General features: G+C 45.7%; 1 protein-coding gene, 1 long non-coding RNA gene and 1 other non-coding gene across 6 annotated transcripts; 2 read left to right on the forward strand and 1 right to left on the reverse strand.

Annotated features, from left to right (window-relative positions):
* Positions 1–2871: 2871 nt before the first annotated feature.
* Positions 2872–2988, forward strand: LOC130520381 (5S ribosomal RNA). The gene has a single exon (XR_008948815.1). It is a non-coding gene; the product is annotated as a 5S ribosomal RNA (ribosomal RNA).
* Positions 2989–8223: 5235 nt separating this feature from the next.
* LOC130520377 (uncharacterized) lies at positions 8224–8910 on the forward strand. Its single transcript, XR_008948814.1, has 3 exons — positions 8224–8305; positions 8580–8634; positions 8732–8910. It is a non-coding gene; the product is annotated as an uncharacterized LOC130520377 (long non-coding RNA).
* A 495-nt stretch (positions 8911–9405) lies between these two features.
* On the reverse strand, positions 9406–22602 carry LOC130520378 (NACHT, LRR and PYD domains-containing protein 12-like). Of its 4 annotated transcripts, XM_057024100.1 has the most exons (13): positions 21263–22193; positions 21150–21172; positions 20500–20667; positions 19795–19896; positions 19412–19524; positions 17488–19312; positions 16384–16560; positions 16100–16273; positions 14127–14300; positions 13748–13921; positions 13043–13216; positions 12663–12836; positions 9406–12131 (listed from the first exon to the last, which is right to left on the reverse strand). In XM_057024100.1, exons 2-13 carry the CDS (start codon positions 21155–21157, stop codon positions 11951–11953), a joined length of 3444 nt encoding a protein of 1147 aa, XP_056880080.1. In that variant the 5' UTR covers positions 21158–21172; positions 21263–22193; the 3' UTR covers positions 9406–11950. The 4 variants fall into 4 exon arrangements, with proteins under 4 accessions (XP_056880080.1, XP_056880081.1, XP_056880079.1 ...); XM_057024101.1 differs by lacking the exon at positions 21150–21172 and having other exon boundaries at positions 22145–22602; XM_057024099.1 differs by having other exon boundaries at positions 21150–22193.
* Positions 22603–22721: the final 119 nt, after the last annotated feature.

Consider the following 22721-nt stretch of genomic DNA (forward strand, 5'->3'; position numbering starts at 1 on the left):
TGATATGTGAATTATACCAGGGGGCACACCTCCTCTGATTTACTATTTTCTTTTTCAGGGGGGCAACAGAATCAAGCATGATTCTCAGTGAGGTTGCTGCACCTTCAGCAATAGAGTCAACCTCAGCAGGGCTAAGATTATAATGATTGATCCCTGGGGAAACACACGGTGGTCCTGGGATCAGCACAGAGATCACTTCCTTAAACCTAGCTACAGCATTATCTGAAAGACATCTGCTATAGTAAGACTTTGTTCTGAGCATAGAAGAATCCTTAATCATAAATGTAAAAGTGATCAAAGAATGGTCTGACAGGACTGGGTTCTGAGGGAACACTGACACATGTTCTACCTCAACACCATAAGTCAGAACTAGATATAAGTTGTGGTTAAAGCTGTGAGTTGGTTGGTTTATCTGCTGGAGGAAACCAAATGACTCAAGTAATGAAATGAAGCCATTTCGAAAGCTGTCATTTATAACGTCCATATGGATATTAAAGTCTCCAATGATAATGACTTTTTCCGTTCTAAGGACCAAGTCAGATAAGATAATCAGAGAACTCAGACAGGAACTCTGAATGTGGCCCAGCAGGGGGCCGATATACAACTACAAACAGAAGTGGCTTTTCTGCCTTCCAGTTCAGATGAGTGATGCCAAGAGTCAGGCTTTCAAATGAACTGGAGCCATGTTTTGGTCTAGGATTAATTAATAACTTGGAGTGATAGATTGCTGCCACTCCCCCTCCTCGACCAGTAACACGAGGAATATGATAATTAAGATGGGTAGGAGGAGTAGATTCATTTAAGCTAACATACTCCTCCTCCTGAAGCCAGGTCTCAGTAAGACAGAATAAATCAATGTGATGATCCGCTATCAGGTCGTGCACTAACAGGGATTTACACAAAAGAGATCTAATATTTAACAGTCCACACTTAATTGTGATAATAGTTTCTCCAACTTGTGCTTCAGTATTAATTTTAATAAGATTATGGTGATTGACCGCTCCCCTGCTCTGTGCTTGGGGAACTTTTAACCGTGGAACAGAGACTACCTCTATAGTGTTAAATGTGTTATTGTTGGTGGATGAGGGTTCTAAGGAAGCAGCAGAGAGGTGTGTAAGACTACACCTCTGCATCCTGGTCTGGACCCTGGATTGTCAGGTCACTTTGGGTCTAATAAAATTAGCCAAATTACTAGAAATGAGAGAGGCACCATCTCGTGTGGGATGGACACCATCTCTCCTGATCAGACCAGGTTTTCCCCAAAAAGTGTTCCAACTGTCTAAAGGCCACCTGGTTATCGGGGCACCACCGTGACAGCGACGACATGCGGCTAAACATCTCATCGCTGGCCAGATTGGGGAGGGGACCAGAGATGCAACGGAGTCCGACATCGTTTTTGCGTAGTTACACACCGACTCCAAGTTAATTTTAGTGACCTCCGACTGACAAAGCCGGGTGTCGTTGGCTCCGACGTGAATAATAACTTTACCAAATTTACGATTACGTCTCACCAGCAGCCATAAATTTGCTTCTATGTCGCCCGCTCTGGTCCCCGGAATGCTCTTAACTATGGTCGCTGGAGTCGGCTTCACGTAGCGCAAAACAGAGTCGCCAATTACCAGGGTCGGTTTCTCAGCGGGTGTGTCGCCGAGTGGGGAAAAGCGGTTAGCCACGGGAAGCGGGTGGTGGGGCACCGTGGGCCTTTGTTTGGGGCTCCGCTTCCTACGAACCGTCACCCAGCCGCCGCCCTGGCTGCCGGCTGCTGCAGGGGGACCGCTAGCTGTAGCTACGCTAGGCGGCTCCGCAGCAGCTAGCTTCTCCTGGCTACCTGACGCAACTCCAGCTAACTCCAAACTGCGGAACCGCGTCTCAAGCTCGCTAAGTCTCGCCTCCATAGCCGTAAATAAACTACACTTTGTGCACCTATTCCCTTCACTAAGGGAGGCAGAGGAGTAATTAAACACTTCGCACGCTGAACAGACAAAGACACCGAGTGAAACAGACGGTGAGGCCATGCTAATGCTAGTGATCGGCGAAGCCCTGTATTTGTTTAATATGGGTTGTTTCTCACTGTTGACTAGAATGTCCCAAGTGTTCAAAATTTTAAGTAAAGTGAATACAATACACCAAGTGTTCAATATTAAGTGAATACCACACACCAAGTGTTCAATATTAAGTGAATACGGCACCCCGTGCACAATGCAACCAACGAACGATAGAGACGACAGAAAAGTGACGCAATACTCACGCACAGAATAAGCAGATAATGTAGCATTTCCCTGTTCATATCTGCTACTTGCAATTTAGAATTTGTCAATAAAACTATGCTATGACACAAACTACAGTTTAATAGATGGCTGTGCTCCTAAAAAGAGCAGCATTTGTGGCTCATAAACCTCACAGACTCTGCTATGCATTTTAAACATTTTTATGATCGTGAATTTTTCAAACAAATATCTTCTATTTGATAATGCCCAAAGCTGGATTCGAACTCTCCCTCTGGGGTCTTCAGGAGGTTTCAATCAGGTTGTCTGTTACAGCAATTGTCAACTGGCCCGCACCGGCCCGGGATCGATTCCCGGCCATGGCACATTGCTTTTAAGTTGATTTCATTTATCGGAGTTGAATCTTGTTTGATTTTTTTGAAGGCGTTTCACCTCTCATCCAAGAGCCGTTCTAGGCAGATTTGATGATATGACGCTCATAGGCTATATAGCCTTTTCTTTTTGGGGGAATGGATTGGAGGCTGCTCCAACATTGAGGTTTGGACTGTGACAAAGCAAAATGGACAACCTCCACCAGAATAAGTGTTTCAAGAAAATAAGTTTGAGTGTATTAACTTCAAAAGGCCATTTTCTCGCACCTGCTCTCGCTTACGGCCATACCACCCTGAGAACGCCCGATCTCGTCCGATCGGAAGCTATGCAGGGTCGGGCCTGGTTAGTACTTGGATGGGAGACCGCCTGGGAATACCAGGTTCTGTAAGCTTTTTGCACTCCTCCACTTTACGTCCATCAGTAACTCACCTGTACCTGGACATTCTTCACACATTCATGTTTAAATGGTGTTTAAACACTTGTAATGGTTTTTAACACTCATCAAAGTCAGTGTTTTCAGATTCTGTGATTTCACACTGGACAGAATGTGAATGAGTTACATCTACAAATCCTCTTTACTTAAACAGAAGTTTCTACATCCAAAACACACATCCCCCTCCATCCCTGATTAACTCAAATAAAAGCCGAACAAACTCAGTACCAACATGAGATTAAAAAGATGCAAACAGACATATTGCTCAGTGCTTTTTAATAGAAGAAATCAGAATGATAAGCATCAATTATGCAGGTGTGTTTAAAGAAAAACACTGGAACATTCAAACATGGGAACAGAACCTGGATTTTTTTTAAAAGACCCTAAACAAACTAAAGAAAAAAATCCCCTAAAGCAGCAATTGAAGAGTTGATTTTGTTCAGCTTCTTTTGTAAAGACTGAAAACCAAATATCCATAGCGATCCATTCATAGCCTTGCATATCTCAGCTTTAGTGGACGGCGAGTCCCAGCTGATTGGGGCTCTTGTTCTGGGTAGGGGGGGCTCAGGTCTGGGGGTGGGGCACGCTTCCGTGGGGGCATCATCAAGACCTGTGCGTACGTCAGTTTGGAGCCCACCTGAAAAGTCAGAGAACCAGGATTTAGTTTCCACCATGAGCATCTTTGCAACAGGTCTGCTATAACCTGGGGTATTTGTCCTGTCAGGGGTCTTAAACCCAATAAATGTTGATGTGTCTGTGACCAATCGGGGCATTCACTTTATGAATGAGTAACATGAATGGACACAATTAAATCAAGCATCAAATTAAGCATCAAAAACAACTCAACACCCAAAACTTACTTGCTGTCCTGGCGGATGAGCTGGTTGGTCGTCAGCCTTGGTCTTTGAACTCTGCTCCAGACCCCTGAAGAGGAACAGGTCTCAGGTGTTACCAAGTGCTCCACAAGTGAAATAAAGTGTCAGCGAGGGTGGGGGCCATAAACTTACCGATTCAACATTGGCCCACAATTCTGAGCCTTGGAGGGCTGGAGCTCCGACACTGGCCCTGGGGTGTCCACACCGCCCCCCCTCTGGGGGAACCCAGCCTGGGGTGTGCCCTGGGACCACACCGTTGCCTTCGGCTTGTCCCCGCTGTTGCCCCCTTCAGCCATCACCCGCCGCTCAGGACAGACGGAGTCAATCTTGGAAGATGGAGGAGGAGCATCTCCACTAGCACCAGGGGGCAAAGTTTGAGTGCCAACATCCTGACACTCAGGTCTCGGGGTGCCCAGGTCTTCGAGTGTTTTATAAAAGCAAATTGAGACTGAGGGACCATCGCCCTCTTCTCGGCTTGGGATTTTCCTTACGCGGGAATTCACAGGAAGCCACGGACGTTGGAGCGCCGCATTGTCCTGCCAGTCGATCTCGGATTTGGTGAATCCACGGTGAGTTTGTTGAACGATATGTGGCGAGGATCCCGTGGTCAGACGCACATTGACCTCGCTCAATAGAGACAGTTCAGGAGGTGGTGGTAATAAACCAGTTTCTGGTTCAGGAAGTGGTGGTAATAAACCAGTGTCTGGTTCAAGAGGAGGTGGTAATAAACTGGTTTCTGTTTCAGGAGGTGGTGGTAATAAACCAGCTTCTGGTTCAGGAGGTGGTGGTAATAAACCAGTGTCTGGTTCAGGAGGTGGTGGTAAAAAAACAGTTTCTGGTTCAGGAGGTGGTGGTAATAAACCAGTGTCTGGTTCAAGAGGTGGTGGTAATAAACTGGTTTCTGGTTCAGGAGGTGGTGGTAATAAACCAGTTTCTGGTTCAGGAGGAGGTGGTAATAAACTGTTTTTCAGAACCGTGGATGGACCAGGCTCATCTGTTGCACACTGGACCGGTTTGGACGGCTTTGACCCATCGAGAGTGTTTTCCTCTCCGCCTGTGCTCAGTCTGGGCAGCGCCACACGGGGATGTGATTCCAGGGGTTCCTCACATGTGCCACTGCCGTCTCCTTTAACCTCCTCATCCAAGCATGCATGCTGGGTTCCTGCGGAGGTGTGCTGCCTCAGCTCCACCGTCTTCGTGCTCCGTCTAACGAAGGGTGGGAGTTCTGACAGACTGCTGTCGCTGTCGCTGTCGCTCCACTCGTCAGAAGAAGTACTACAGGAACAGCCCATCTTCTGCAGCTGAAGCAGAAACAACAAAAAGCCACTGCCATGACCACACACACTCTAACAGTCATGAACAGATCCATTCACTGCTCCAGCCTCGTAAGAGAGAGGAAAGTCCCGCCTCGCCCCCTCCCCAGCCCAGACTAGCACAGGTGAGGGGCTCACGCCCCCGCCAGTCATCAGGGCGTGAGCAAGGCCCAGTTAGGCACAGTTTGAGAGGGGCCAGCACATGCTACACAAGCCCCGCCCCCACCTGCTTCGCTGTGACTTGCATCAAACCAGCCTAACCCTCATGTGCACGAGCCCCGCGCACGAGTCTGCACTGACACGAAGAAGCGCAACCACATTAGCAGAATTGGTAAAGCTGCCAGCAGAGCTCAACTTGATCCCAACCATCAACTCCCAGTTACTGACCTTTGGACCTTTAACGCGTGTGCACGTCAGTATGGAGATTGTCTCTCTTGGAGGGTGATGCTCGGTGGGAGGATCGAAGAATGAGGCGGCAGATCTGATGGTGGTTTCAGCTCAACCTTTAACGGGTAATGTCTGTAGGTGCAGCAGCAACACTTTAATATGAAGATTTTTTACTTTGAATCAAAGCTTACAACCCAAAATGGCCTTTTATCTGTGATGACCTCACAAAAAAAATCTCATGCGAAGTATTTAAAGCTGGTGTGCTTCGCATTAAAGCCAAAAACGTAAATGTATGAGTGGGTTAAATTGCTGCATATATGACGTACTGTAAATCTTGTTCTGAAAATAATTAAATATTGTGATTTTACCCCACCGTGTCCCAAATTATTACCCAAATATTTTGCTATGATTCTTCTACGATGGCGATGCAACCGTTAAGCATTAAATTGAATGTTAAACAACGGGCAGGGGTAGCAATTCTCGTTGCTCCCCGGCTCAGTGCCTGTATATTGGAGTTTTCCCCGGTGGATGAGAGGGTAGCCTCCTTTCGCCTTCGGGTGGGGGGACGGATCCTGACTGTTGTTTGTGCCTATGATCCAAACAGCAATTCAGCGTATCCACCCTTTTTGGAGTCCTTAGAGGAAGTGCTGGAGGGTGCTCCTTCTGGGGGCTCCCTCGTCCTCCTAGGTGACTTCAATGCTCGTTGACAGCGACAGTGTGACCTGGAGAGGTGTGATTGGGAGGAACGGTCCCCCTGATCTGAACCTGAGTGGTGTTTTGTTATTGGACTTCTGTGCTCATCTCAGATTGTCCATAACAAACACCTTGTTCAGGCATAAAGGCGTCCACATGTGCACTTGCCCCCTGAACGCCTGAGGCTGCAGATCGATGATCGACCTTATGGTCGTGTCATCGGATTTGCGGCCGCATGTTCTGGACACTCGGGTGAAGAGAGGGGCAGAGCTGTCAACTGATCACCACCTGGTGGTGAGTTGGCTGGGAAGAGTTGGATAAGGCCATGGAGAACGACTTCCTCGACGGCTTCGAAAAGGTTCTGGACCACCATCTGGCATCTGAGGAAGGGGAAGGAGGGCACTGTCAACACTGTGTATAGTGGCGATGGTGTGCTGCTGACCTCAACTTGGGATATTGTGGATCGGTGGAAGGAATACTTTGAAGACCTCCGTAATACCACCATGCACCTTCCAGTGAGGAAGCAGGGCCTGTGGACCTGGGAACAGACTCACGTATCTCCGGGGCTGAAGCTGCCGAGGTAGTCAAAAAACTCCTGGTGGCAAGGCCCCAGGGGTGGATGAGATCCGCCCAGAGTTCCTTAAGGCTCTGGATGTTGTAGGGCTGTCGTGGTTGACTCGACTCTGCAACATCGCGTGGACATCGGGGACGGTGCCGCTGGATTGGCAGACCGGAGTGGTAGTCCCTCTTTTTAAGAAGGGGGACCGGAGGGTGTGTTCCAACTATAGGGGGATCACACTCCTCAGCCTCCCTGGTAAGGTCTATTCAGGGGTACTGGAGAGGAGGGTCCGCCAGATAGTCGAACTTCGGATTCAGGAGGAGCAATGTGGTTTTCGTCCTGGGCATGGAACAGTGAACCAGCTCTACACCCTCAGCAGGGTCTTTGAGGGTGCATGGGAGTTTGCCCAACCAGTCCACATGTATTTTTGTAGACTTGGAGAAAGGCGTTCGACCGTGTCCCTCGGGGGGTCCTATGGGTCCTTCAAGAGTATGGGGTGCCGGGCCCCCTGATACACACCGTCCACTCCCTGTACGATCGGTGTCAGAGTTTGGTCCACATTGCTGGCAGTAAGTCGAACTTGTTTCCGGTGAGGGTTGGTCTCCGCCATGGCTGCCCTTTGTCAGTGATTCTGTTCATAACTTTTATGGACAGAATTTCTAGGTGCAGTCATGGTGTTGAGGGGGTCCGGCTTGGTGACCTCAGGATCGCGTCTTTGCTCTTTGCAGATGATGTGGTCCTGTTGGCGTCATCGGCCCGTGACCTCCAATGATCACTGGATCGGTTTGTGAAGCGGCTGGGATGAAAATCAGCACCTCCAAATCCGAGGCCATGGTTTTCAAACGGAATAAGGTGGAGTGTCTTCTCCGGGTCAAGGAGGAGATCCTGCCCCAAGTGGAGGCGTTCAAATACCTTGGGGTCTTGTTCACGATTGAGGGAAGAATGGAGCAGGAGATCGACAGGTGGATTGGTGCGGTGTCCGCAGTAATGCGGACTCTGCAGCCAGTCAGTCAGTCAGTCAGTCAGTCAGTCAGTCAGTCAGTCAGCCAGTCAGCCAGCCAGCCAGCCAGCCAGCCAGCCACCCACCTGATTCAGCTGTCTGTCAGACCTCCAGTCAGCCAGCCAGCCAGTCAGTCAGCCAGCCAGCCAGCCACCCACCTGATTCAGCTGTCTGTCAGACCTCCAGGCAGCCAGTCAGCCAGCCAGCCAGCCAGCCAGCCAGTCAGCCAGCCACCCACCTGATTCAGCTGTCTGTCAGACCTCCAGTCAGCCACTGGGTAAAGAAAGCTGCCTTTAATCTGCAGTCTAGAAGAATTCAGAGGGATTCAAATGTGCCAGGATGAAGAAAATCTCCCCTCTGAATGTGCTGTGCAGATGAAGCTGAAGGCATCTTCATCATGTGGAGGGGACAAATGATCATCCAGTTGATGAATCTGGAGAGGCCAGCGGTAAGTCAGAAGCCTCAGAGAGAAAAGTGTCTCTCAGCTCTATTTGCTGCTCGTCAGCAGGGGCAGTAGAAGAGGACCAAGTCCGACAGTTTCCAGGGGACGCACATTTACTTTCTTTTCTCTTTTCATCTGGAGAATGTCCATATATTTGACACAGACAGTCTTTAAATCAGATGATCTCCTGAGACAAAGACAAGAACACAACAACATGATTAAAGGTTTAATCAGAAGCATTTAGAAGCACCTGACTGACGTGTGATACCCTTTTCTTCAGAACTCTGCCCGCCAGTATGTGGATGAAGGTTTTCTCTCCATGACAGCTGTCAAAGGTTGGACTTTACTTCTGTCTTTCAGTTTATTCTGTCCATCTGTTTTGTTCACTCTAACATGAATATTTGATGCTCTTCCAAACTTCATGTTATCCAGCAGCTGAGTTGTCATGACAACAGATTACAACACAGCTGAAACAAGTCTCGATCATCATCATCACCAGCAGCAGTTTGATGCCTTCTACCAGTGAATCTATCAAGCTTTACTTCTGTTGTTGCCATGGTGATTTTGAAGCTGATGATTTGTTTGATTGACAGCTATAAATAAACAGTTGCATCATCTTCTGGTTTTCATTGATCATATACTAGCAGATTCAAAAATAAAGAACAAATGCTGAATCCTGATGGTCAACGCATGGACCCAGGCTCATTTAGAGGACTCAGACAGGAGCTGAATGTGACCTGGCAAAAGGGTTAGCAAAAGTGGCTATTGTGTCCTTCAGTCCAGATGGGTGATGCAGTGAGTCAGTCTTTCAAATGAACCCAAGCCCATGTTTTGGTTGAGGGTTAGTTAATAAATTGGAGTGATATATTGTTGCCCCGAGGAATATGATAATTAATATGGGCAGGAGGGTTAGGACGCAATACGTTAGCCAACGGAAGCTCCACTCTCCCAACTAAATGCTGGTTCACCTGTCTTTGTATTGATCCAGGAACCATAAGGAGATCATTGGATAAAGACCAATGAGAATTCAGGAAAGGAAGGTCAATGAATAACATTTGTCTCATTCTTGATTAAGTGATTATAGTTATTACACATAAGTGATTCAATTTTTCAATTCAATTCAATCTTTATTTATATGGCACTTTTCATACACTGGGTAGCACAAAGTGCCTCACAAAGGATAAAAACAACAAAGAGAAACAAGAGAATCAAGAAAAAGGACACACACACAGATACACACACACACACACATGCATACACAAAATCAAACACACACACAAACAAGCTGAGACATGGCTGGGCACCGAGACCTGAGGCGAAGGAGACGCCACCTTTGGAGGCCCACCAGGCTGAGGGAGGTCACGGTCCGTGGCCACAGGTGGTACCGCCACAAAGACCACCCCGACCCGGACAGACCGGAGGCCCTACACCAAAGCACAGAGCCCCCTAACCACCCAGGCCAGAGTCGACAACGGGACAGCACCCCCAGCAGTAGACCGGAAACATCTCCCAGCCTGGCAGGCCCCCATGAGGAAACCCCATGAGGAAACACTGGAGCTAAAAACTGAAGGACTAAAACAGTAAATGGGATAAAAGGTGTAAAAGCTAAAAACTGAGAATAAGAACTGAGGGAGTAAAACAGTAAAGGTATCAAGTAAAATAAGGATAAGACATAAAAAAGCATGAGAACATAAAAGAAATTAAAAATAATCAAAAAATCAATTAAAGGCCTGATTAAAAAGGTGTGTCTTGAGCCTCTTTTTAAAAACTCAACAGTCTCTGCGGCCCTGAGGTTCTCCGGCAGGCTGTTCCACAGTCGGGGACCATAATAACTGAAGGCCGCTTCCCCGTGCGTTTTAGAGCTTACATGTGGAATGGTTAAAAGGCCGGTGCCGGAGGACCTCAGAGTACGCGAGGGTTGATGATAGAGTAAAAGCATGTCGGATAAATAAGTCGGGCCAAGACCATTAAGACATTTAAAAACTAATAAAAGAACCTTAAAATCGATCCTGAAACGCACGGGTAGCCAATGCAGCGATTCTAAAACCGGTGTGATGTGCTCCCGCCCTCTGGTCCTCGTCAGCACCCGTGCAGCTGAGTTTTGTAATAATTGTAGGTTAGAGATGCTCTTTTTGGGAAGACCAGAGAGCAGGGCATTACAATAATCTAGACGACAAGAGATAAAAGCGTGCATCAGCACCTCCGTGCTGGCCTGAGAGAGAAACGGGCGGACTCTGGCTATATTCTTCAGGTGGTAAAAACCCACCTTTGTTATGTTTTTGATGTGTGGGATAAAACTAAGCTCAGAGTCAAAGATCACACCCAGATTTCTGACAGATTGAGATGGTTTAAAATCCTTTAATTTTGGTACAAGTTTCTCTCTCTGACCTTCAGGACCAATGACTAAGACCTCTGTTTGGTCCTGGTTGAGCTGTAGGAAGTTTTCTGCCATCCATGACTGGATATCTAGAATACAGTTAAAAAGGGCATCAACTGGCCCTGCGTCACCAGGAGCCACGGCGATGTACAGCTGCGTATCGTCAGCATAGCTGTGGAAGCTGATGCCGTGGCTCCTGATGACATCCCCAAGAGGAAGCATGTAAAGATTAAAAAGGGTTGGACCTAAGATTGACCCTTGGGGAACGACCACAACCTCCTATCTTTAGTATTGCTGCGCCAACTGGTGGTCTTTTGGGTTGAGGATAACGGTGATCTATATGTACCTATATGTAGCTATAGCGTCATTGGCCTCCACTCCAGCCACTCCTGGTAGTTCCTCAAAAACACTGAGTTTTTAGTGGATGCACAATCTGTGGAAGCCAACATAGAAACTTCTGAAGAGCCAAAGTTCTTGCAACAAAAATATAGTCCCCAATTAGCTTGTTTTGTTATCACACGACCCCGTCCCCATTATCTTAAGAGAATATAAAAGAATGAGTGGAGACAGAAGAGAGAATGAGACGTTTTTGGTGCGTGTCGCTCTTGATTTAGTGTTTATTTTTGCAGTAAACTTAAAGGAGGCCTTTTCACTTTATGTTTGATTCCATTTAAGCTGATATTCCATTCTTGACATCTTTAAATTTACTGTATTCATGGGAGATTTATTTGGTCATTTTGCTTCTTTTTATTTCCTATTTCCCACATTTATTCATAGTTTTTATTAGATTGCAATAAATCCTATAACATTGAACAGATTGACTAAAGTCAAATGAGCTGCGGTTCCCACCGATAGCCGTCATTCTGATGGGTTTTTGCTGGCTGCAGCTGAAATATTCCAATGCTCCATGTCACAGAGACAGTAAATACTAAACCCTAAAGATTCTGAAGGCATGATGTAAAATAGTAACGTATAATACAGACATTTGAAGAGACAATTAAGAGAATGCTTTCATGCTTATAAGAGTGGCCGAGGAGCCATTTAGAACTTTATAAAGATGCATTGTGTGATACCAGGAACTAATTTAACTTCAAGGCGAAGCTGCTTCTGCTTTGTCGACCATCGACTGATCTCCTGAAAGTCCACCAGCACTTTTTAAAAACTGATTTTTTCATCTATGGAGGGAGTAGACGGCAGATGTTTCCACAGATGCTCTTCACCAGTGGTCAGTGAGTGATGCAGCAGATGAGCGGGAGTTGACTGGCTTCAACCAGCTACTGTCTCAATGTCTCCAGCCCATAGTGTGGATTCTCTAGGAGATCAGACAGCAGCTTCACTCCTGAATCCTGCAGATGGTTCCCACTCAGGTCCAGTTTTCTGAGATGGGAGGGATTGGACCTCAGCGCCGAGGCCAGAGAGCCACAGCTGATCTCTGATAAGCTGCAGTCCCATAATCTAAATAAAGAAGGGAAACTTTTATAAGGTTATAAGTGAAACCAGTATTCATCTGAAAGGTTAATCAAAGGCATGATCTGTAAATATTTAATTTAGTTACAGGTTAAAAAATGATAGTAATATGTAATTACCACAATTCCAACCTCTCAGGTTTGCACTGTTCCAAAGGAGAATATATATTGTTCTGGCCCTCACTCTTCCCAGGTTCTCCCACCTCTTTCCCTCCCATCTCATCATGGAGATCCATCTCACCTGTGGCTCATCTTTAAAGGCACAACCTGTCTTAGATGACTTCCTGTCTCCCTCACCATCTCCCTCCTCGTTGGCTGGTGTCTACCAGGCACCCTCACCTAGTTTTGTCTAATTTTGGTTACCATCTGTGGGCTTTTTCATTGTCCTGAAATCAATTTATCATGAATAAGTGGTCCCCGTGTGTCCCTCCCTCCTGAAGGAACTGGGCACAACACACACACTCAGAAAGTGTGAGGACCCTCGGATGGAATAATGGACATTTTTGAGAATGGTGTTTACCTCAGAGTTTCCAGTCGGCAGTTTGGAGAGTGGAGAAAACCACAGAGCAGCTTCACTCCTGGATCCTGCAGCTGGTTCCGACTCAGGTCCAGTTCTCTGAGATGGGAGGGATTGGACCTCAGCGCCGAGGCCAGAGAGCCACAGCTGATCTCTGATAAGCTGCAGAAGTCTAATCTGAAAAATGCAGGATGAGGTTAAAGGGTGCAGGTCTGCATGTTATCTGCGTCAGTGCTAAACCTACATTAGTTCTTAGTTGGGTCAGACCTGAATTCACGATATTCCAAGGAATTTTTTTAATGTGGTGCATCACAGCAGTGTTGAGAACAGCCTCACTTCACCATCTGAGCAGCTGGTATATAGGTAGAAAAATGAAGACTGACCTGAGCCTCTCCAGTTTACAGTTTGGACTCTCCAGTCCAGAACAGAGCCGCTTCACTCCTGAATGCTTCAGCTGGTTCCCACTCAGGTCCAGAACCCTCAGATGGGAGGGATTGGACCTCAGCGCCGAGGCCAGAGAGTCACAGCTGATCTCTGATAAGCTGCAGTCCCATAATCTAAATAAAGAAGGGAAACTTTTATAAGGTTATCAGTGAAACCAGTATTCATCTGAAAGGTTAATCAGAGGCATGATCTGTAAATATTTAATTTAGTTACAGGTTAAAAAATGATAGTAACATGTAATTACCACAATTCCAACCTCTCAGGTTTGCACTGTTCCAAAGGAGAATATATATTGTTCTGGCCCTCACTCTTCCCAGGTTCTCCCACCTCTTTCCCTCCCATCTCATCATGGAGATCCATCTCACCTGTGGCTCATCTTTAAAGGCACAACCTGTCTTAGATGACTTCCTGTCTCCCTCACCATCTCCCTCCTCGTTGGCTGGTGTCTACCAGGCACCCTCACCTAGTTTTGTCTAATTTTGGTTACCATCTGTCGGCTTTTTCATTGTCCTTAAATCAGTTTATCATGAATAAGTGGTCCCCGTGTGGCCCTCCCTCCTGAAGGAACTGGGCACAACACACACACTCAGAAAGTGTGAGGACCCTCGGATGGAATAATGGACATTTTTGAGAATGGTGTTTACCTCAGAGTTTCCAGTCGGCAGTTTGGAAAGTGGAGAAAACCACAGAGCAGCTTCACTCCTGAATCCTGTAGCTGGTTGTTGCTGAGGTCCAGTTCTCTGAGATGGGAGGGATTGGACCTCAGCGCCGAGGCCAGAGAGTCACAGCTGATCTCTGATAAATTGCAGTTAAACAATCTGAAAAATGCAGGATGAGGTTATACGGTGCAGGTCTGCATGTTATCTGCGTCAGTACTAAACCTACGTTAGTTCCCGACTGGGTCAGACCTGAATTCACGATATTCCAAGGAATTTTTTAATGTGGTGCATCACAGCAGTGTTGAGAACAGCCTCACTTCACCATCTTAGCAGCTGGTATATAGGTAGAAAAATGAAGACTGACCTGAGCCTCTCCAGTTTACAGTTTGGACTCTCCAGTCCAGAACAGAGCCGCTTCACTCCTGAATCCTGCAACGGGTTGTAGCTCAGGTCCAGAACCCTCAGATGGGAGAGGTTGGACTTCAGAGCTGAGGCCACAGAATCACAGCTGGTCTCTGATAAACTGCAGCTCCTTAGGCTAAAATAACAATTATTTTGAGAGAAGACAAATAAAAATCAACATGTACCAGAGCAAAACACAGCTTACAAGCAACAAACCTCTGGTCCTGCACCGGCTTATCTGCCGTATGTTCCTATTTTGGGTTCTTTCAGGGCGGTTGGACAAGATCTACAGCGTATGTAAAGTGTGTGTGGGTCAAAATACCTTCCAAGTTTGTGAAACCACATTTCTCAATAGCACTCAACTCTTGTCAGGAGTTGGGACAAAGCGACCCACTCCTGATAGCTTGTGGGCGATGCTGCAGCGACCCTGCAATCCCTACACTCTCTGGTGAAACCAAATCAAAGGTTTTAGACACTGCTGGATGCTGGAAGGGTGGCTATAGTCTGGACGCATCGTTCCCCTGACTGCACATTTCTCCAACAATGATTGGCAGCTGGTGTCACTTGTTCTCCAGATGAGAGAAGGAAAGAGAGCCACCCCACAGTGTGTTTGATTGCCCCACTGCAAGCTCAATGCTGCCAGAAAACATTGCAGGAGCATCAATTCCCCTCAGGGCATCAACAAGGAGCTCAGGAAAAGGTGCAGCTGCCACCTACTAGAGACAAGCACACTGAGCTGAGATTCAAAGCCCTCTCCTCCCAAGAGAAGAGCTTGTTTGTTGGAGGCTCTTCTGGGCGATACCTGGTGCCACAGCTCCAGCTCAGCCCGTCTCTGGAGCTGAGGTGGAGCTTAGCAAGTTTCATGGTTCTCCACCACTTCCTGTCGCTGAGGACCTTCTCAGCTGGTGGTTTCTGCTCCACCTTCCAAGTTGAGCAGGTGATACTTCTGCATTCCTGCCACCAGGGTCTCTGCAGAAAGAGTCTTCTCTACTGTTTTATATTAGATTGTAGAAAATTAGGATTTTTGGTTGATGTCTTAGATGTTGTTGACTAAGAGCAGGTTTTTCTTTAATAACATAGAAAGATTCGATGAGAAGAGCAAATGTATTATTTTATGAGCTACTTCCACTACTATTATATACACATACTTCCATATTGTCTTAGATTGCAAGCTGCATTTATTGCATCGTTCATAGAAAGTCATATTTGTGAGGAGAAAAACTCCAATAAGGTCATTTTCTTTAATGACCATTACAACAGAAGGAGGCGATGAACAAACAGATTTATCTAAAAATGTGTAAAAACTTATGGATGGAAACCTTTTTAAAATGGTTGCATTGTGTAGAATCGGTGTAGAATGGAAGTGAGGTGCAACAATTGTGGATGCTGAAAGCTTCAGATCTTCATGAAGGTTTCTGTGGTTGGACTGACCTGCTGCCCCTTTAAGAGGGAGGCAGGTTTGGGCTTCTGGCTGGAATGAAGCCACCTAAGATGAGAATGACTGCAGGCTTTCGGTACCAAGGTTTAACAGGGCGCTCACTTCACACTTGGGCTTTTCTCTTTTTTTGGATGGCTTTTCTCAGTAGAGAAGGGGCATGGCACACTGCAGCAGCTTTCTTTTTGGGGTTTTCTAGTTTTCCTTCTGATCTTTAAAAGACAGGAAGAACCATTTTTGATTGGTCTGAATGTTTGGGCGGTTTTGTGGCCAGCCTAAAATAAAACAAGACACATCTACAACTGATACTTCCTTTCTAGTCATTGATGACCATCCTCACATGGGACAGATTTCCACAACCAATTTAATACTGCAAATCTGTCCTGTGTGGTCTTTTTTCTGAGAACTGTAACACTACGTTTATAACAAAGATCAAACATGGAAACATTTATTGTCTAACTAGTTACACCTGGGAAAGTACTGGATCATCTCTGACTGACCTGAGAGTCTCCAGCTCACAGAGAGGATCCTGGAGAAAACCACAGAGCAGCTTCACTGCTGGATCCTTCAGCTGGTTCCAACTCAGGTCCAGAACCCTCAGATGGGAGGGATTGGACTTCAGCGCCGAGGCCAGAGAGTCACAGCTGATCTCTGATAAACTGCAGTGTGACAGCCTGGAAAAGGAATAAATGGGGCAAATAAAAACACATTTCTAAATCTGAAAATGAAGAGAAAAGCAGAAAATGTAAAGAAATTTAGAAAAGACCAACAGAGGCCTCCTGACCTGAGCGTCTCCAGTCTGCAGTTTGGATGCATCATTGCAGAAGACAGTAACTTTACGTCGGCATCTGTCAGGCTTTTGTTCCAGCTTAAGCTCAGCTCCCGTAGATGAGAAGGGTCTGACGTCATTGCTGAGGCCACAACTTCCCAATGACTCGTTGAAAGAAAACTACCAGGCAGTCTGTTGTGTATGAAACAAAAATAGTGAGTCAAACTTTGGGATTTCTAATCAACTTATCTGAGAATCTACCTCAACACAAATGTAGCTCATTTCCTGGAAAAGCTAAATTCAACACCGTAGAGCAACAGTTTGAACGACCATCAGATCTGAAATGCAACTGAATTATTCTCAACATTTGTCTTATTTTAGAACAGCTCATAATTACTCAATATTTAAAATGATTATAGCAAATGGTTTAAAGAAACGTGCATCTTTTTATCTGTCTATCGGCTCTTTGGATATTTTGCATTTCATCCAATTTGTACGATGGTGCGTCAAGTCTTAATTCAGCGATCCGATCGATGACATCAGAGTCTCTGGTTGCATCGATTGCCCTCAGCTTCTGTTATATCTGCCTGTTTCCCTTCAAATCATTTTCACTGCACCTTTTGTTGCTAGTGATGAAGTTGCCACCTAACGGGTGTGGAAAGGCTCAAACAACTTTGTGGATCACATAAAGGCTCCAAACGGAACCGCCACAAAGACCTAAAACACCCATTTAAACCAACGAGGCCGGCTGTTTTTACGTTGAACAAATGAAGCAAAATAGTCACGTGTCATTAGTTAAAATGTGTTTTCCTGTTGTTAGAATACAATGTATACAAACAAACAAAAGTGATTTAATGACATGACAGTAATTTCATGATAGTCAGGTAACTTGTGGCTCCTATTATTCCTGCCTTATGTTGGTTTGTCTGGATTGACCTTTGAACTTATATCCAGCCAGTGTTGAACATTTCTGGATGAATTGTTGTTGTTTTTAATTCATGGACGCTGCAATGGAGATAAAGAATTGAAGGAATGACCACTGGAGGGGGTATTGCTACCTGACATGATCCACTCGCTTGATTTAAACGCCGATGTCCGGCCCCAGAAATCTTTACTTACACGACCTTCCTGCAGTTCCTCACAGCTGGAATCAGGCGACGTCGTCCCTCCTCTGAGGTGTTGTACTGCTCCAGGTTCAGCTCATCCAGAACCTCCTCTGACATCTGCAGCAGGTAGGCCAGAGCTGAACAGTGGATCACTGACAGTCTCCTCCATGACTTCTTCTCTGACTTCAGGACCTCTTGGATCTCCTGATGGACTGACTGATCCTTCATCTCCATCAGACAGTGGAAGATGTTGATGCTTCTGTCTGGGGAGATTTCATCACTGTTCTCCTCCTTCAGGTTGTTGAGGACCTTCTGGATGGTTCCTGGGTGGCTGTTCCTCTGATCCAACAGTCCACCCAAGATCCTCTGATTGGACTCCAGAGAGAGACCATGAAGGAAGCGAACAAACAAGTCCACGTGGCCATTTCCACTTTTGAGAGATTTCCTTAGTGCTCTCCTGAGGAAGTCATCAAGAGATTTGGCTGGATCGTTATTTGCAAACATCAATGTAAACCTGGAAAAGGGGTTTGGTTCAGAATATTTTAGGAACTGATTTATAACCACTCTGTCTTTCATGGTGTAACAGTGGAACATGTAGACGGCAGCCAGAAACTCCTGAATGCTCAGATGAACAAAGCAGTAGACTGAGTTCTGGAAGATCACACTCTCTCTCTTGAAGATCTCTGTAAAAACTCCTGAGTACACCGACACCTCGGAGACGTCCAGTCCACATCGCTCCAGGTCTTCTGAGTAGAACATGATGTTTCCTTTCTCCAGATGTTCAAACGCCAGCCGACCCAACTTCAGAAGGAGTTTTTTATCAGCCTTATTCAGTTCCTCTGGTCTCTGCTTTCCTCCATACTTCTGCTTCTTCCTCTTTATCTGAACCATCAGGAAGTGAGAGTAGAGGTCAGTCAGGGTTTTGGGCAGCTCTCCTCTCTGGTCTCTGGTCATCATGTCCTCCAGAACTATAGCAGTGATCCAGCAGAAAACTGGGATCCGACACATGATGTGGAGGCTCCTGGAGGCCTTGATGTGTGAGATGATTCTCTTGGACAGATCTTCATCACTGAACCTCCTCCTGAAGTACTCCTCCTTCTGGGAGTCAGTGAAGCCTCGTACTTCTGTGATCCTGTCAACACACGAGGGAGGAATCTGATGGGTTGCTGCAGGTCTGGAGGTGATCCAGATGAGAGCTGAGGGAAGCAGGTTCCCCTGGATGAGGTTCACCAGGAGCACGCCAACGGACGATACTTGTGTGACATCAGAGATGATCTGATGCTTGTTGAAATCCAGTGAAAATCTGCTTTCATCCAGGCCATCAAAGATGAACAGAAGTTTCCAGACAGTCAGATCTTCTGCTCTGATCTTCTGTAATGTTGGATGGAAAACATGAAGCAGTGAGAGAAGACTGTGCTGCTCATCTCTGATCAAGTTCAGCTCCCTGCATGAGAGCGGAAGCACCAGACTGATGTCTTGGTTCTCCAAACCTTCTGCCCAGTCCAGACTGAACTTCTGCACTGAGAAGGTTTTTCCAACGCCGGCGACACCGTTGGTCAGAACCACTCTGATGTGTCTCTGTTGCTCAGATAAGACTTTGAAGATGTCCTGGCACTTGATTGGAGTGTCCTGGATGTTCTTCTTGGAGGTTCTCTCAAGCTGTCTCACCTCATGTTGTGTGTCCACCTCCTCACTTTGTCCCTCAGTGATGTAGAGCTCAGTGTAGATCTTGTTCAGCAGGGTTCCACTTCCTGCTTCATTAGTTCCTTCAGTCACATGTTCACATCTTCTCTTCAGACTCATCTTATGACCTTCTATCACCTCCTGCAGATCACTTCCTGAACATAAGTAAACCAATGATTTCCACTATAATAAATCATCAACACAACTACAAATTCATGACATCACAAATTAAATCTCATATTTAACAGTTTTACTTTGTTTGGGCTTCATTTCAGCATCTCCAGATCTGCTTCCAGATTGTGAACAAGAGGACTCTCCTGGTGGAGCTGACTGGTCCCAGTTTGATAGGATGTGCTCCCCCCTCTCACTATGAAACACATCTCTATTAGTCCTTTGATTTATAGGATGAAAGAACCTGATCAAGACTCAATATTGTTCCAGCATTTATGTCTGAATTCATCTTTCAGTTTAAACCTGATTCTTGTTTCTAATCAACAACATTCACATTAAGTCTGTAACTATATGACTGTCTGAGGTTTAAGTGTTAAACATCTCCAATAATAAACTCACAACCTGCTGCTGTTAATGTGACTAACAGCTGCCACACAAACACATCATCACGCTTTAGTTTTCTTACATTTTCTCTGAACTTCTGAAGTCTATTACTCTATGTTTGGACTGGTCACTCTTCAGGGACACACAGCTGGGCACTGTGGACTCTGCTCTGTCCTCGTCCATCCTGAGGAAACATCAGAAATAGTGATGAGACTGTGATGAAGGTAAATAATCTGGAGAGGTTGTAGTTCAATAATCCCAATTCACTGCATTTTTATCAAACAGGAACATTTCTAATCCATTCTGGATAACAACTGAATCAATAAATCAATGATGTCTCTGTATCATTTTCATGTTTTCAGAGTTTAAGCTGCTTTTTTTAACTGTTCCCTGCAGTGAGAAAAGAACTGGCACCTTTTCCAGCCCCTCATCCTGCAGCACTGAATGTGCTCTAAAGTTCTTTCCAGAGCAAACGTCTCTGCACTTGCAGCAACATGTTGTAGTCATGGATCCGTGAGGAGAACCGGATACAGGAAACGCCCCCACTTTGATCCCAAAACCCAACTGGTGGCCAACGGTGGTCCGGCAACGACGGGGACGCTGGTCCATCGGGCCAACAACACTGGTTTTCCACAGGCCAACATGGTGAAAGGACTGTGCACCGTTTCATTTTAAAGAGCTGATGAATTTCATTTTTCACGATAGTGGAGGCTAATACCTACAAAATGATGTTTTGTATGGTTGTGAAATGTTCTAAGGCAGAGTTATGTGGTTCAGAAAACCTTACTTTAAAGGTGAGCCTTGAGGTCCAATACTGAAGTTTAAAGGGTTCCCTTTGGACCAGTCGCTCTTCATGGACACACAGCTGGGCACTACGGACTTTGCTCTCTCTTCCTCTTCCATCACACATTCCCTCATTTTTAAATGTGAGTCTAAACGGTTAAGCAGGAACAGTCTGCTGACACAGAAAAGAAGATTAAAGAACATGATTCTCAGTATGAAGACAAGCAGAGGTCTGTCCAATGACGTATTGTCGGCTCATTCACATCAAAATCTATTATATGATGTCACCCTGTACATCATACAGGCCACATATATATTGGAAAAAAGTTTTGGGACATCTTAAAAGTTTACACCATGTTAAACATGTAGTTGTGGAAAAATGTTTCTCCTGGGTGTTTCAAAAGGTGCGGTGGCATCAGACGGACACACACAAATACAAATTAAATCATTTTTTATCTGGTTATGGTTTACAAGAAAACCTAAATTCTTTCAAGATGTCAGTTCTCAACATTAAATTCAACAAATAAGATGAGAATGCATTCAAAACTAAACAGAAATACGTCATCACATCATCAAAGTGGGTCAAATGCAGCATCATCTTCTGTCATCTCAGACAGGATTCCAAGAAGAGGATCTTCATTTTCAACAACGCACCTTGACATCTCATCATGGCTCGTCTGTCAGATTACAAGCAGCTTTTTTTGATCAGGCACATCATGTTTCTCACCAACACATGATGGTGCTGGAAAAAACATTTGTAGCCTGACCTAGAGGTCAAAACTCTGCATGGCGTGCACAGCTACTAGTTGCAGCTGGTGGTTGTGGTGGAGGAGATCCCAAACATATCTAGCAAGCTTGTTTTGGAGCAGAGCTTGTCCACCACCTCTGACCCCACTCATCACAGAAGTCCCACCATATCCATGGCCAGGTGTGTTGGCAGCATTGGAGCCAGCCTCAGGAAAAAGGTGTGTCAATATCTCAGAAGTGATGCATCAAGTTGACACAACCCAACAGAAGTCAAGCAACCCAACATGCTGAATAGAATAGATGACACACAGCAAAGGGCAAAAAACACCCAATTCTGCTCAGACTAATCTTATCTGACCACATGTACAAGACCAAAAATATCAAAACACCATGGGTTTAGGTTTCGTTTCGTTTTCTTGACTGCTTCATTCAAAACAGAACACGTTTCATAAATCCATAATAACAAATTCATATTCCACAAAGAACCAGTTGTTAAAACAATAAAATGGAATGCCTTGATCTCTCCCTCTTTCCATACTCTCCTTTTTTAAATAAAGGATTGATTGTCCCCTGGTGGAGGGACAAAGAGAGGAGGCTAAAACTGTCGCGTTTGTGTCCCTCTTTCCGTGGATTTTTCCACTAACTGCAAATAATATTGTGACTTATTGTGAGTATTAAAATGTGCTTCCTCAACCTCTAAAATGTTGGCTCAGGGTTAGCGGAAAACGCAGTTAGAGGAAACACGCTACAAAGTTTGATCATCCGTCACAACATTCCCGTCGACCAGCCGCAATGTGCGTCCGAAACACGCGCACGCTCATTGCGAACACGCAGCTTATTAAGCCGCATCTCGCAGCGGAACATTGATTCGAGACGACAGCAGTGAAAGAACCAAATGCTACCTGAATATTAGAGGTTTTCCATCAGGGCTCGGTCACTCAGGATGGAGCCCGAAGTTTCACTTTCGCTTCTTCTTCCTCGACACGTCACGTGTTTGTGGTTTGATCGCGTCATATCCAGCACAGGCGCCTCTCTTCAGAACAATTTGGTCCACGTTTTAACTGAAATACTGGGAAACAACTGGAGTTCGTCTGACAGATGTTCGTTTTTGGGTGCGGAATCAAACTGTGTCAACGTTTTGATCTATAGGATCCCCTCTGGTTCAAAGTGTCCCTATAGGATATTGACAGTACTGACCTTTTGGGGGCTGCACACACCTCTTAATGGTGACGGCACCAACGGAGCTGATCCAGTTGTCATCAGCTGGCCAGTCTGACTCCAGCTCATTAGGGGAAATTTGCTGATCTGGAGGAGAAGCTTTCAAAACTTGACGGGCTGGGGGGAAAATGACTGAAATTTTGGAATCAGCGTGCCAATTTGATTTTTAATCAGAATAATTTAGAATAATTTCAACAGGATATTTTCAAATTGTTCCCCAGTGTAACTTCACCTGAAATTGTGGACTCCAGAATATCACCA

Source organism: Takifugu flavidus, unplaced genomic scaffold, assembly GCF_003711565.1.
Source record: "Takifugu flavidus isolate HTHZ2018 unplaced genomic scaffold, ASM371156v2 ctg362, whole genome shotgun sequence".
Taxonomy (NCBI): domain Eukaryota; kingdom Metazoa; phylum Chordata; class Actinopteri; order Tetraodontiformes; family Tetraodontidae; genus Takifugu; species Takifugu flavidus.

Excerpts from the sequence above, each read along its gene's own strand:
- LOC130520378 (XM_057024100.1), bottom strand. Across the intron at positions 19,897-20,499 it reads CCTCAAGGCTCACCTTTAAA|GATGGACGAGGACAGAGCAG; the intron begins GTAAGGTTTTCT and ends ATGTTTCCTCAG. Across the intron at positions 12,837-13,042 it reads TGTAAACTGGAGAGGCTCAG|ATTAGACTTCTGCAGCTTAT; the intron begins GTCAGTCTTCAT and ends TGCATTTTTCAG.